Source organism: Schistocerca piceifrons, chromosome X, assembly GCF_021461385.2.
Source record: "Schistocerca piceifrons isolate TAMUIC-IGC-003096 chromosome X, iqSchPice1.1, whole genome shotgun sequence".
NCBI lineage: Eukaryota > Metazoa > Arthropoda > Insecta > Orthoptera > Acrididae > Schistocerca > Schistocerca piceifrons.
The window spans coordinates 256233680-256249401 of NC_060149.1; the positions used below are offsets into that span (position 1 = coordinate 256233680).

At 41.2% G+C, this 15722-nt stretch overlaps 1 protein-coding gene across 3 annotated transcripts in view; it reads left to right on the top strand.

Annotated features, from left to right (window-relative positions):
* LOC124722924 (succinate--CoA ligase [GDP-forming] subunit beta, mitochondrial) overlaps positions 1-14602 on the top strand; it is a 106205-nt gene extending 91603 nt beyond the window's left edge. For all 3 annotated transcript variants that reach the window (XM_047248084.1, XM_047248085.1, XM_047248086.1), the window contains exons 8-10: positions 3876-4010; positions 5882-6010; positions 14303-14602. In XM_047248084.1, the coding sequence (XP_047104040.1) occupies positions 3876-4010; positions 5882-6010; positions 14303-14409 (371 nt within the window). In that variant the 3' untranslated portion in view covers positions 14410-14602. The remainder of the gene's footprint in view (positions 1-3875; positions 4011-5881; positions 6011-14302) is intronic.
* Positions 14603-15722: the final 1120 nt, after the last annotated feature.

Consider the following 15722-nt stretch of genomic DNA (forward strand, 5'->3'; position numbering starts at 1 on the left):
CACATCCTGATTGTAATCCAGTTTGTTGTTAATTTCTTCACCACATTTCTATACCTCTTTTATGTCTGATTTTATGTTCTTTAATTCCTCTTTCAACTCTGTTAACCTGTCATCAGGTTCTAGAGTTCTGCTGTTAACTGTTCCCAAATGAAAAGTGGTAGAAGCAGAGGAATTTTTAAGGTATGTGTTACTGTCTAGCTAGCCAAACTTTGTGTTGCAAGGTGCAAGCAAAGAAATAGATGGTCATGCCCTATGGCATGAAGCCATTGTCTAAGTTCTTTCAGTCCAACTCTCCCTATAAGCTTTCGCCAAGGCTGGAATATTGACATCTCAGGAACTCACGAGTCAGCAGGGCCTCTGAGCAATCCTGTTCATTTTACACTAACCTGCCATGGCCTTGGGAGTTTGAAAAGACGTGTGAACAGCTCTAAATCACAGCACAGCTATGCTAATTACAGTCTCAGGCAGGACCTGAGTACTTCAGAATCTTGGAGCATGGTATCAACATAACCTTTTCACACCATAATAAGATGCCAGCATTGAAGTGTTGTGACCTGGCTCTAGCTAATCTTGTAACAGATGCATACCATATAGCTTGTTGAATGTAAGATCAATACTAAGTTGAAAGCAACAAACTTGGTAAAGAGCCCAAATCAGAATCGATGAACGAAAGCCACACTCCACAGGGTTACAAATCGGAGTTCGGGTCTATAATGTGAGGTAATAGCTTTATTTCTGCATTTGAGGCAGCTTAACTATGGCTCCAGTAATGAAATAAGGACTGTTTGACTCATCTGTTATACCAGTTATTTGCTTTTGATAGAGTGGTGAGTTTACTGACCTGTAGGCATAGAGCTTATAAATGTGGAACTATGAGCCCAGGAATAATATTGTCACTACTCTCCGAACTGTCTTCACATTTCAGGAGTGATGAGATATTAGATCCCCTCACTTATACTGGTTTGTGGGGCTGCTAGTACGAGAGGTGGAACTAGGAACAGCAATTTACGAGGGGAGGGTAGGCGAGCATGTTTACCAGTAGTTAGCTCACAACTAATGGTGTGAGCAAGACCTTGGGCACTTGTTCTTGTGGCACGGATCTTCTTCAAATGGTGCCTGTGGTTGAATCTCTGTATCTTCTCCATAGTCCATTGTTATGATGGTCTGGTCAAAGGGGGAGAGGAGGGGGGGGGGTTGAGATGGGTGGAGATCATAACATTGTGTCAGCAATGGCAGAAATTAGTAGCTTTGGTGGGTACTGTGTGGAAGTCTGGCAGGCAGCAATCATGACCTGGCCTGGCTGGGAAGCTTAGATGGCAGTGGTTAGTGCTGTTGGATAGTTACTTGGGCCCTGACGAATTCACATTGGGAGTGTAACATAATTTAGTTACTATAGTCAGAGCTATGCCAGTGTAGCATGAGGTGCTAATATTTGGGCACTAACTCTAACATTAAGAGCCTCTCTCATCTACAACTACACCTAAATCTACATCTACGTACACCATAAGCCCCCATACAGTGCATGGCTGTGACCAGCAGTGTCCCGCTAGAGTCCAACCTGGTGTATAGCCATACATTAGTAGGCAACCTAATCAACTGGGACGAGAGTTTTAATTTAGAGAGCCCGTTCAGGGTGGCTGTGAGAACAGGGTACGCTGAGTCAGGTACAGGAGACTGATAAAGGTATGGTTAATGTGCCTGTGCAGAATCTTCATTGGGAAACAGCCGTGTACCGTGGTGGATCTATGTGAACAGAGGAAGCATGTCGGAGCTTCCACTGAAGTGGCTGTTGTTGATTTTTGTGGGTCTGGATTGTCCTGGTCAACCACTCTGCATTTTAATTTGATACAGGATGAAAAGAAATGGTGGTAAGATGTGTTATGCCACTTCTTTGGCTAAAACAACAGAGCACACGTAAGCCCCTGTTAGTTACAGCGATCTGTAGTGGTGCCTCAGTAGTGAAGAGAGGCACTAGGGCCTACTTTGCAGCTGCTAAGGTCATTCATGACTCCCACCTAACATGTGGGAAATTAGAGAGATAGCATCCACAACAAGTGATGACATAGACATCTTAGATGGGCCTGCAAAATTGATGTACACATGGTCTCATGGCGGATCGGGAATCAGGAGTGGGCCGTGGACACTAGATCTGACTGGGTTTGCACACTTTTGGCAAATCAACATATATGTCACCTTCACCCTTTTCCTAGTATACACGTAGTAGACGTAAAATATCTGTTAATGAAACTGTTTTTATATGGATTAAAGGTAAAGGTACTTGTGAATATGTTAAATTTGTAGGAGATTGTACATTGTATTTTCACAAATAAATTGAACTGTAGCGTAGCTGAAAACCAGACAAGGGTACATCTAGAATCTGTCGGCATAGAGTATGCAACAGCATGTTACGTCAGCTCTCTGAGCGCTTGACCTTTGACCCCGCCGATAAGGCGGTTGAAGTCCATCTTGGCAGCGCGCCAGCCGCCTGAGACTGACAAACATCAATGCATGGCCATAATACATGACACCTAGCCAACATCTTCATCCTCGATAACCCCCTCTGTGCCTTGTGTAGTAGCATGAAAATGTGAGGTCAGAGCATAATTGGGATTACAAAATGGTATTCTCATTTGTAGCCAGGAGAAATACCCTTCAGTGGTGTTGACTCTGTGGTGTTGTGCATTGAGAAACAGGTCTATAGTGCCCTTTCCTTAGTTCTGAGTAGGTGGTCTGTTTACTTTGCTGAGTATGTATTTGTGATAGAGGGCTGACAGCCATCCCCATATGACATGAGCCATAGGCTTGAGGTTACCTAATGTGGAACTATGAGCAATACAGATAATGTTGTCATCACTCTCATGGTTGAGTGGCAGTTTATTAAAAGCAGATTCCTTGTCACCAGTCAATATTGTTGTTTAACAATCAGCTTTATCTTTGTGTCACTTGTAATCCATTTTGTCAAGAGGATATCAAACTGTGACTCATTGCATGATCTGCAATGTAGATCAGTAAGCAATCTGTCCATTTTTGTTCCCCATAAAGGAAGCCAACTACATTGTTACCTTATGGGTACTAACCGCTACACAGCATGAACAACTCAGTTGGATGTTGTGATCTACTGTGGTTTTGTTCCCCTAATCCTCACTAAGTTGCAGTTTAGGTTCTCTTCAAGTTAATTGTTAGTCACCTTTTGATTACTAAATATCAGACTATAAGTGTCAAAAGTTCACTCCCTTAGAAACGTAAAGGTGAGGAGGGGAAAGTTAGGTCACTCAGAAACCCAAGTTAGGGTAGATTAGCCAGCTGATGAAGAACAAATAAAGATGGCAGTAACTAGTTAGGTGTGCAAAACAATACTGAACAGAAGTATGGTGGCAAACGCCCGTGGTGTAGGACGTAGGTAGGGATGCTGATACAGGGGCACTGAAAATAGAAGCACTAATTTTAAGTAGAAATTGCAGCAGTGTTACCGCTACTACTGACAGTAATGATTATGTTACTGACTTACATGCAGATAATGGTTGTACAATAATTGAAAGGGAGAGAGAGGCTGAACATCGTGCTAAACCATTTATTGGAGATTACATAGAAACTGGGACACTGTGTAAAAGGGAGGAAGGGGAGGAGAAGTTAAGTACAGAGATGTATTCCAACAAACGACAGGTTTTTTTATGTTGAAGATCAAAATGTTTATTGACACTGAAAATGAAAATTTAAAATAGAAAATGTCATCTGTCCCTGTCACAGCAGCTTTATTCTCAGTGTATGGATTTTTGTTTATTGTACTTTATGATCGTTGTTGATGAATTGTGATACTTCATTACTGATGTTTCTATAGGTCGTGTTTTTAATGTTAATTTTAAATAATTTCTCAGTTAATGGAGCAGGACTTGCAATGGCCACAATGGATATAATTAAACTGCATGGAGGAGAACCTGCAAATTTTCTTGATGTTGGAGGCGGTGTGAGAGAAGAACAAGTATATGAAGCCTTCAAAATCCTGACATCAGGTTAGTTGTAAAACAATCACTGACTGAATTGGTGATAGTTGTCAGCTGACATGCATTATGTACTTGGGGGTAGTCTGTTATGTGATGAATATTTCTTTAATCTTGATGAAACTGTGATCTGTAACATAAGGAATGGGATGTGCTCCAAGCAACGGAACTGGCTAGGTACAAAGGCATGGGGGCAAATTCTGTTCCATCTGTTTTCTTTATCAGTTCCTTTGTCTCTGTGAGGTGAGTGATATCCTATTTTTTCCCTGACTCATTCTGAGTTTTCTAGTCATTCGCCAAATACGTTAAATGGGAGCTGAATTTTGGCAGTGACTTGCAAAGTTACAGGAGAATATCATAATTATAGTCCTCTATCAGTGTTGCTCCATTTCTTTCCGTTATTGCTGTTTATTTTCCTCTCACCAGGTCATACAAGCTATTGCCTCAGGTATGACTTTATACAATTATTTTTTAGGTATGTAACTTTTTGCCATTATAAAGAAGTGGAAGAGAATCAATTTCTTGTTGTAGCCCCTGAACTGGACCCCTTAGTCAGTAACACTGAGATAGCTTGTCAGATAGAGAGTTATTAAGTTTAGACCTTTCCTTTTATAGGTGGGAAGTTTATCCTTACAATTTGTGAAAATCATGAAGTGCATCTGGTCAAAACAGTTTTCCTCACTCTATGCAAGACTGCATTTGTCCTAGCAGAAATTAAGACCATGATTAGTAGGCAACCTAATCAACTGGGGGCGAGAGTTTTAATTTACAGAATGCACTTGGCCGACCAAAACCAGTTAGAGAGTAGTTTTCCACATAAGTGACTTATCATTTAGCCCCTTCCCCAGTGCACACGAGCACTCCGACATCAATCTCAGCTTGATACTTCCTGTGTCCACTACTAATCTACTAATTGTGATATGTCCTGTACAGAAATCTTACATTTATGGTGCCTGTGGCGTCCCTCTCAACTCTGCGCAGCATGCAGTGGTTTGTGTCACTTGGGCCTAAAACCAGCTCTGGGAAGACCAATCGCATATACTGCCTAATAAATCTTAAGGATTACTGCATGTAGAACTTAAATATCTAGAAAAACATTATAGGAATGTTCTCACATTCACATTAGCCAGACAGCATTTAATGCTGAGCTAAAATACATTTCTTCTAATTTTACTTAAGAATCTAGTCTGGGGTTTCATGGAAAAAAATTGAGGCTTGGAATAGGAAAATAATTATCCACAGTTGAATCGTAAATTTCCAGTGAAAGCTAAACAACTCGGCTCTAATCAACCAACTTAAAAAAAGGATGGAACCTCTGCAGTCAAGGCAGATGGAAGCACTGCTATGCACTTGTGCATTTTTATACAGATGCACATCAAATGTATGTCAGTGCTATGCCAGAAATTCTAAAACTAGCTTTAAATGTCAGTAATGGGGCTGTCCAAAATGTTAACTTTTATGCTAACAAAACAGAATTGATGGTGACCCCTACTTCATAACAAATGGTACGCATAGTTCAGAAAAGACTCATCAATTAACATTCCAACAAATAATTTCAGTGCGTCTTTCTAAGTAATATGGAAAATTAAGATTGCAAAATAATTGTCGTTGCAAAGAATCAGTTTTAGTTGTAACAGGTGAAAGAATTTGAAGAGAACTGTACTTCTGTAAGTGAGAATTGATCTTCCCCATGTTTTGTGTCCCTTGTATCATGAACTTGAATGAAAGGAATCTGTGTACACAAGAAGTGTGTAGCTATTCACTACTTGCTTGAGTGTAAAACACCGTGTAGACTCATTTAAGACAGCAACTAAAATGTAAGAGAAATAAAAACATCTATGCATATATACATAAATAATATGTATCCTTCCATCTCATTGCAGATCCTAATGTGAAAGCCATATTAGTCAACGTGTTTGGTGGGATTGTAAACTGTGCAACAATTGCTAATGGTATAGTAAATGCATCACGAAACATCAAACTGAGTATTCCGTTGGTTGTGCGTCTAGAAGGTAAGTGATGAAATTAATGAAATTAAACACAAACAACTGCAAAATGAAGGAAAAGTGTCATTGCTGTTGTCATCTAAAAGAATGAAGATAGATAAGGCCAATGAAAAACAAAATAATGCATCATTTCGTAATATTTTCAACTTTTTTTTTCTTTTAGCATAGCAAAAGAATAAGTTGGTCTAGTATGCATGAAGGCAGGTAGATTATTCATAATCAGAATGAAGAGAAACTTTTCATTGACAAAGAAGATGTGAAGCACTATCACAAAAGTTCCACAAATTGCAGATTTTGTAGCCCCCCTTTACATTTTATAAATAATGGGAGTAGTAAAGGTAAAAACATGCTAAATAACCAAGGCACTAACTCATTGGTAGGCACATAAACAAGACTGAGGATGAAACTTCCTGGCAGATTAAAACTGTGTGCCCGACCGAGACTCGAACTCGGGACCTTTGCCTTTCGCGGGCAAGTGCTCTACCACTGAACTACCGAAGCACGACTCACGCCCGGTACTCACAGCTTTACTTCTGCCAGTACCTCGTCTCCTACCTTCCAAACTTTACAGAAGCTCTCCTGCGAACCTTGCAGAACTAGCACTCCTGAAAGAAAGGATATTGCGGAGACATTGCTTAGCCACAGCCTGGGGAATGTTTCCAGAATGGGATTTTCACTCTGCAGCAGAGTGTGCGCTGATATGAAATTTCCTGGCAGATTAAAACTGTGTGCCCGACCGAGACTCGAACTCGGGACCTTTGCCTTTCGCTGTGAGTACCGGGCGTGAGTCGTGCTTCGGTAGCTCAGTGGTAGAGCACTTGCCCGCGAAAGGCAAAGGTCCCGAGTTCAAGTCTCGGTCGGGCACACAGTTTTAATCTGCCAGGAAGTTTCATATCAGCGCACACTCCGCTGCAGAGTGAAAATCTCATTCAAGACTGAGGATGTTGCTAAGTTTTGGATGAATCCTTCAGAGCTATAGAATGCACACACTTGCACAGCTACATTGTCCTGGCTGATTACATTATCAAATTTAAAACAGATGGAGCAGGGTTAAATTTGTAATCAGATGCCACTATAGGGGGGGATGAGGAATGTAAATGTCAGGGAGTGATAAATTTAAGTAAACGCTGTAGGAGAATATGGGAGGTAAACTAGGGGTATACACTGGAAGAGAAAGAGGGAAAATGGGAGGTAAATGTGCGATACAGACATGGGAAGTCAAAAAACGTACATGAGGTGGCTATAGAGGTATCTGTGGAAAACAACTTGAGGGCTTGACAAGTGAAGATGTTGAGTAAATTACACCATGGGCTGTAGGATGGTCCCATTGCATGGGGATAATTATTTAGGTGCCTACAATCATTGCACTTGGTAAAACTAAGGGTTGCCTTGTAAATATTGTGTGAAATGATGAATGAAACAATGTGTGAAGTGGGGTTGTTAAATCTGGAAATAAAATGAGGTCATTTGCTGTTTAGATAATGTTAAACTTTGATCAGGCAGTTAGGCCTAGAGATTATCAGCAGTCAGACTAGGGAATTCCTGTCCCATGTGTAGACTACTGCATTTGGAGTGGCACTGTGACCAGGAAGCATGGACTGTTGATGAATGGCATCACTTTGTGTTCAGTGATCATATGCACTTCTGCACTACGTCAGATACATCGTCCATGAGTATGGCAGTGGCCTAGGAAGAGGTTTCATTCTTCTAATGTTTTGGAAACACACATGGATGTTGCTCCTGGTGTAATGGTGTTGGAAACAATCGGGTATGACTCAAGGTCACAGTTGGTGGTGAATGAGGAAACTCTGATAGCATAACAGTACATCCTATGTCCTACTGTGTTACTACTCATGCAAAAGTATATGGTGTCCTGTTTCAAGAGGCAATGCACCCTCACATACAGCATATGTCTCTATGAGCTGTCTGCATGATGTTGAGGTACTCCCATGGCCAACAAGATCCCCAGATCTTTCCTGGTGGAAGGTGTGTGAGACCAGTTCGAGCTTCAACTTTGTCTCAGTGCCAATATCCAAGATATTGAGAATCAGTTAAAACAGTTGTGGGCCAGCTTGCCTCAGGAGAAGATACGATGGCTTTATGACATTCTTCCCAACTGAATCAGTGGAAGCATTCAGGCAAAAGGGGACACATCATCATACTGATAAGTGGGCTATGAATTCATTGTCATACCACATCCAGATTCATTTCTGAAAATGATATAAAGCTACTCACAGTCATTTCCTGTAACCTGATTATGCCAACACTCCAAGTGAAGTTGGCTGTGATCAAACTGCTGTGTTCGGATGCAGGCTGAGTTGGCACCCCTTTGCTCCCAGCTTTAGGCAGTGTTGGCTTCGGTCACACAGCTTGAGGCTGTTGCCAATGGGCATCACTGTGGGGGTCCGGATGGGGGTTTGTCGGCGACGGCCAGCTCGTCCCACGCATCCCCCGATTGGACTACGACTGGTTGCCCGGGATACTGCCCGCATTGAGGCTGATCCCTCACCTGTGGTAGAGTGGGAGGTCGTCTCAAGGTGTGGCAGGGGGCGAAAGACATTCCGGAGGGCTGAACGGATGGCCTCTGCAGTTTGTCTGACGAACCGGCTTCAGGCTCTGTCTCAGGCTGATACTGATCTTCGGCCTGACATGGCTGCTTGTCCTGTTCCAGAGGTTGCCCCTCAGTCTGCAAGATCTGGGCGGTCGCAGAGGGTGGGCTTACTGGTAGTTGGGAGCTCCAACGTCAGGCGCGTAATGGGGCCCCTTAGGGATATGGCAGCAAGAGAGGGGAAGAAAACCAATGTGCACTCTGTGTGCATACCGGGGGGAGTCATTCCAGATGTGGAAAGGGTCCTTCCGGATGCCATGAAGGGTACAGGGTGCACCCATCTGCAGGTGGTCGCTCATGTCGACACCAATGATGTGTGTCACTATGGATCGGAGGAAATCCTCTCTGGCTTCCGGCGGCTATCTGATTTGGTGAAGACTGCCAGTCTCGCTAGCGGGATGAAAGCAGAGCTCACCATCTGCAGCATTGTCGACAGGACTGACTGTGGACCTTTGGTACAGAGCCAAGTGGGGGCTCTGAATCAGAGGCTGAGACGGTTCTGCGACCGTGTGGGCTGCAGATTCCTCGACTTGCGCCATAGGGTGGTGGGGTTTCGGGTTCCGCTGGATAGGTCAGGAGTCCACTACACGCAACAAGCAGCTAAACGGGTAGCAGGGGTTGTGTGGCGTGGGCTGGGCGGTTTTTTAGGTTAGATGGCCTTGGGCAAGTACAGAAAGGGCAACAACCTCAACGGGTGCGGGACAAAGTCAGGACATGCGGGGACGAAGCAGCAATCGGTATTGTAATTGTCAACTGTCGAAGCTGCGTTGGTAAATTACCGGAACTTCAAGCGCTGATAGAAAGCACCGAAGCTGAAATCGTTATAGGTACAGAAAGCTGGCTGAAGCCAGAGATAAATTCTGCCAAAATTTTTACAATGTTACATACGGTGTTTAGAAAGGATAGATTGCATGCAACTGGTGGTGGAGTGTTCGTCGCTGTTAGTAGTAGTTTATCCTGTAGTGAAGTAGAAGTGGATAGTTCCTGTGAATTATTATGGGTGGAGGTTACACTCAACAACCGAGCTAGGTTAATAATTGGCTCCCGACTCAGCAGCATTAGTGGCAGAACAACTGAGAGAAAATTTGGAATACATTTCACATAAATTTTCTCAGCATGTTATAGTCTTAGGTGGAGATTTCAATTTACCAGATATAGACTGGGACACTCAGATGTTTAGGACGGGTGGTAGGGACAGAGCATCGAGTGACATTATACTGAGTGCACTATCCGAAAATTACCTCGAGCAATTAAACAGAGAACCGACTCATTGAGATAACATCTTGGACCTACTGGTAACAAACAGACCCGAACTTTTCGACTCTGTATGTGCAGAACAGGGAATCAGTGATCATAAGGCCGTTGCAGCATCCCTGAATATGGAAGTTAATAGGAATATAAAAAATGGGAGGAAGGTTTATCTGTTTAGCAAGAGTAATAGAAGGCAGATTTCAGACTACCTAACAGATCAAAACGAAAATTTCTGTTCCGACACTGACAATGTTGAGTGTTTATGGAAAAAGTTCCAGGAAATCGTAAAATGCGTTTTAGACAGGTACGTGCCGAGTAAAACTCTGAGGGACAAAAAAACCCCACCATGATACAACAACAAAGTTAGGAAACTACTGCGAAAGCAAAGAGAGCTTCACTCCAAGTTTAAAAGCAGCCAAAACATCTCAGACAAACAGCAGCTAAACGATGACAAAGTTAGCGTAAGGAGGGCTATGCGTGAAGCGTTCAGTGAATTCGAAAGTAAAATTCTATGTACCGACTCGACAGAAAATCCTAGGAAGTTCTGGTCTACGTTAAATCAGTAAGTGGCTCGAAACAGCATATCCAGACACTCCGGGATGATGATGGCATTGAAACAGAGAATGACACGCGTAAAGCTGAAATACTAAACACCTTTTTCCAAAGCTGTTTCACAGAGGAAGACCGCACTGCAGTTCCTTCTCTAAATCCTCGCACAAACGAAAAAATGGCTGACATTGAAATAAGTGTCCAAGGAATAGAAAAGCAACTGGAATCACTCAACAGAGGAAAGTCCACTGGACCTGACGGGATACCAATTCGATTCTACACAGAGTACGCGAAAGAACTTGCCCCCCTTCTAACAGCCGTGTACCGCAAGTCTCTAGAGGAACGGAAGGTTCCAAATGATTGGAAAAGAGCACAGGTAGTCCCAGTCTTCAAGAAGGGTCGTCGAACAGATGCGCAAAACTATAGACCTATATCTCTGACGTCGATCTGTTTTAGAATTTTAGAACATGTTTTTTTGCTCGAGTATCATGTCGTTTCTGGAAACCCAGAATCTACTCTGTAGGAATCAACATGGATTCCGGAAACAGCGATTGTGTGAGACCCAACTCGCTTTATTTGTTCATGAGACCCAGAAAATATTAGATACAGGCTCCCAGGTAGATGCTATTTTTCTTGACTTCCGGAAGGCGTTCGATACAGTTCCGCACTGTCGCCTGATAAACAAAGTAAGAGCCTACGGAATATCAGACCAGCTGTGTGGCTGGATTGAAGAGTTTTTAGCAAACAGAACACAGCATGTTGTTATCAATGGAGAGACGTCTACAGACGTTAAAGTAACCTCTGGCATGCCACAGGGGAGTGTTATGGGACCATTGCTTTTCACAGTATATATATAAATGACCTAGTAGATAGTGTCGGAAGTTCCATGCGGCTTTTCGCGGATGATGCTGTAGTAGACAGAGAAGTTGCAGCATTTGAAAATTGTAGCGAAATGCAGGAAGGTCTGCAGCGGATAGGCACTTGGTGCAGGGAGTGGCAACTGACCCTTAACATAGACAAATGTAATGCATTGGGAATACATAGAAAGAAGGATCCTTTATTGTATGATTATATGATAGCGCAACAAACACTGGTAGCCGTTACTTCTGTAAAATATCTGGGAGTATGCGTGCAGAACGATTTGAAGTGGAATGATTATATAAAATTAATTGTTGGTAATGCGGGTACCAGGTTGAGATTCATTGGGAGAGTGCTTAGAAAATGTAGTCCATCAACAAAGGAGGTGGCTTACAAAACACTCGTTCGACCTATACTTGAGTATTGCTCATCAGTGTGGGATCCGTACCAGATTGGGTTGACGGAGGAGATAGAGAAGATCCAAAGAAGAGCGACGCGTTTCATCATAGGGTTATTTGGTAACCGTGATAGTGTTCGGAGATGTTTAACAAACTCAAGTGGCAGACTCTGCAAGAGAGGCGCTCTGCATCGCGGTGTAGCTTGCTCGCCAGGTTTCGAGAGGGTGCGTTTCTGGATGAGGTATCGAATATATTGCTTCCCCCTACTTATACCTCCCGAGGAGATCACGAATGTAAAATTAGAGAAATTAGAGCGCGCATGGAGGCTTTCAGACAGTCGTTCTTCCCGCGAACCATACGCGACTGGAACAGGAAAGGGAGGTAATGACAGTGGCACGTAAAGTGTCCTCCGCCACACACCGTTGGGTGGCTTGCGGAGTATAAATGTAGATGTAGATGAAAAAGATACCACTTTTAACTTTTTAGCTTCAAGATAGAAATGGTATCCATACTTCTAAGTGGTTCTGTGTTTGGCAGTGGACTAACTCCTGTGTATTATGGAGAATTGCTGTTTGTGCTCATATATCAACGCACCACCATCAATCCAGGTGTACCTTTAGCTTGCTGAAAAGATGACCACCATGTAATGAAATATCCAAGCTCTACCCAGAGGCTTTCATATCTCAGACTGAGAGTAAAGTTTTTCATTCAACATGAGGGACCATCAGTCATGGATGAGAAAAAAATCTGCATTTTAAGAGCCTCTCAGGAACCTTCCTTTTCATGCTTTGTTCAGTGACTCCAGTTGACAAAAACTAAACAAACAACCAAAGAGGGCTTTCTATCTTGAACTTTGTGATATTTCTTTATGGAAACTAGTGTGATCATTCTGGAAAATAGTATTGCATATCTTAGATATATTATAATGCATATGATTTGTTTAGAAAATTGTGTAAAAGTGTGGTATTTGTGTGAAACATTCTGTGTGTGAAAGCCTTATGTGATAAGTTTTTGAGATGTGTGTGTGTTTTTATGTTCATCCAGTCGTGCTGATAATGCGGGACATTAAATTCATTGGTTTGCAGTTAGACCTGTAAATGACTGATTTGGGCAATACAAGAGTGTTATCAAGGTGTTTCAGGAATTTATGTGGGAGTTTCTGGAAGAATGGAGATTCTGAAGCAGAATTAGAGAACACACAATCAAGATAGACTGTAAAATGATTCTACATAAAATATTTTTGCATGCTCTCAAAGTTATTTAATCAACAAGAAGTATTAATATGTTACCCAACTTGTATGTGCTTTTGTATAAAGAAACATACAAAAACATAATTTGACTCAAAATAATGGGCTAGTAACAGTACATTGTTATAAAAATACAATTAATGTTCTCGCAGTAGGTCAGTGAAAGGTCACAGTTATTAATCTAACAGGTTTATTGGCTAAAAGAAAGACTTAAAGGCTGAAATATTCAGGGAAATTAATGGAATAATACATATTCATTGGCCATCTAAAAACCAAATAATTTCATTTTTCTTTTTTCCACATTAAGTCGTGTGAAACTAATGGCTCTACAATTGAAGGAAGAGGGACAAGTACAGCTTAAGCACTGACTTGCCTTCTATCCATGAAATTTGTGTAGTACCAATGTGTGAAGCATTGTCTCCGTTTAAATTATACGTTGCTTATTCTATGTCTTTGTAATCCAGACCCAGTTTTTGTGTGATGAACCCTATTCACAGATTTCTTATTGCATGCCTAGTCATGTGCAGCACTAGTTTTATATCTCACTGCTGTACACATCTAACTCCACATTTACCAGTGACTCTACAATACCACAGTGTTTGGCATTTCTTATAGTGACTTTTGGTATTGAATTTCCATTGGCTTCCCAGTACTTGCCATATTTGGGAAATGTAAACATTGCATGTAACCTTGCTCCTTTTTTTAGACCCAACTCAGAAATTACTCTTGATTAGAATGTTGTTACAGTTACTGTTCAGTGTTATTACCATTTGCTTCACCCTACTCCTGAGCTTGTTTGCAGTTTATCATCCCAGAGTCCAAATACACTGTTCAATTTTAGGAATGGCTGTGAGATTATCTTCTACTTTGTTTTTGAATGTTTGAAGATTTTTCAATTTCCTGCCTGATGTCCAACAATAACCTGTTATATAGATATTGCACCAGAGTATAAATCTCCTTTCTAAACTAAAAACTAGTTGCATAGTCCATGTGGAAATTATTTTTGCATCTATTACTGTGGTTGTGAATTACAGCATTTATCCTAAATTTACTTTAATTATTAGTCACAAATACCATTAGGGAATATATATATTGTCATGCAAGTGTAAGATTACCTAGGTCACTGAAGAGACTTCGGCAAAGTGGTCTGCATTAAGTTTACACATCATTATTATTGCACACTTTTGTAGAGTAAATACTGTTACGAACTTGGAATGTTGTTACACTTTACCAGGACACCTGTACAAGACCTCTTCAGTACTGTGATGTTATAGTTCGATGTTCTTGGTACTGAAAGCTTTTCGACTGGAGATGTTGGAACAGTCATCACTCTTCCTATAATTCCAAAATACACCTTCAGAAATTACACTGACATTTTTTGTTGCAGGAACAAATGTTGAAGAGGCAAAGAAAATACTGAGAGAGTCAGGTCTTCCAATACAGCTGGCATCTAGTTTAGAAGATGCTGCTGTGAAAGTTACGTCAAGTATATGATTTAGTATTATCTGCAAAACCTGATGAAAAATAAAACTTTTTGAGGAATATTTTTACGTTCTTTCAAACTGTTGTTTATGTACAATTTTTTCTATAATCTTTGTGAGTTTGTGGATGATGAGAATATGATTTATATTATGTACTGTTTGGGATATTGACTTTTTATAAAAATAAAGACTTTTTGAAAAAATAATCAGAATTTTATTTTATTCTTGATAGGTCTCAGTACACTACCATGTAACAGTTTTTCAATATTGTTTTTTCAGAGAGACTGCAACAAGCCATAAATGCCTTTGAAATAATAATCTCTCTCTTTTCTTTTAGTATGTTACTAGTGGATTCATTTCCAGTCTGAAAGAAAATATATTGGAGGAATTAATTTGAAAAACACTCAGAGGCCAGTTACAGAATTCCACCTCATCTAATATTTCAAATTGCTGAAGAATGTTGTCAAACAGATTAAAACACTGCATTGCACCAAGAGAAGGGGGAGCTCTCAGAACAAAATTAAAAATTAATGGCCAATTGTGAAAAACTTATTAGGGTGTTTAGCATATTACTTCTCTTTTGTGGGAGAATGAAACTTTTAGTGATCCACCAATGTTTTGCAGAATATTTAATAACTGTTAATTGTCAATAACTGACAAGGTAATTATAAATTGGTTTATGCAGGTATGCTGGACATATAACTTCTGTTGCTTTGCAACAATGATTTTACTGCAACAGAAAACAAGAAAAGGAAGAAATTAAATTTATTATTAAATCTCTGAAGAGGCAAGGCTTGCATTGCTACACTGAAGTGCCAAAGAAACTGGTATAGGCATGAAACTTCATGGAAGATTAAAACTGTGTACCGGACCAAGACTCGAACTTGGGACCTTTGCCTTTTATGGGCAAGTGCTCTACAGACTGAGCTACCCAAGCACGACTCGCGTCTCGTCCTCACAGCTTCAATTCAACACTTGCCCGCGAAAGGCAAAGACCCCGAGTTCAAGTCTTGGTCCCACACACAGTTTTAAGCTGCCAGGAAGTTTCATATCAGCGCACACTCCGCTGCAGAGTGAAAAATCTCATTCTGGTATAGGCACGCATATTCAAATACAGAGATATGCAAGCAGGCAGAATACGGCGCTGCGATCGGTAACGTCTATATAAGATAACAAGTGTCTGGCACAGTTGTTAGATCGGTCACTGCTGCTACAGTGGCAGGTTATCAACATTAAGTGAGTTTGAACTTTGTGTTGTAGTTGGCACGCGAGCGATGAGACTCAGCATTGCAAAGGTAACGATGAAGTGGGGATTTTCCCATACCA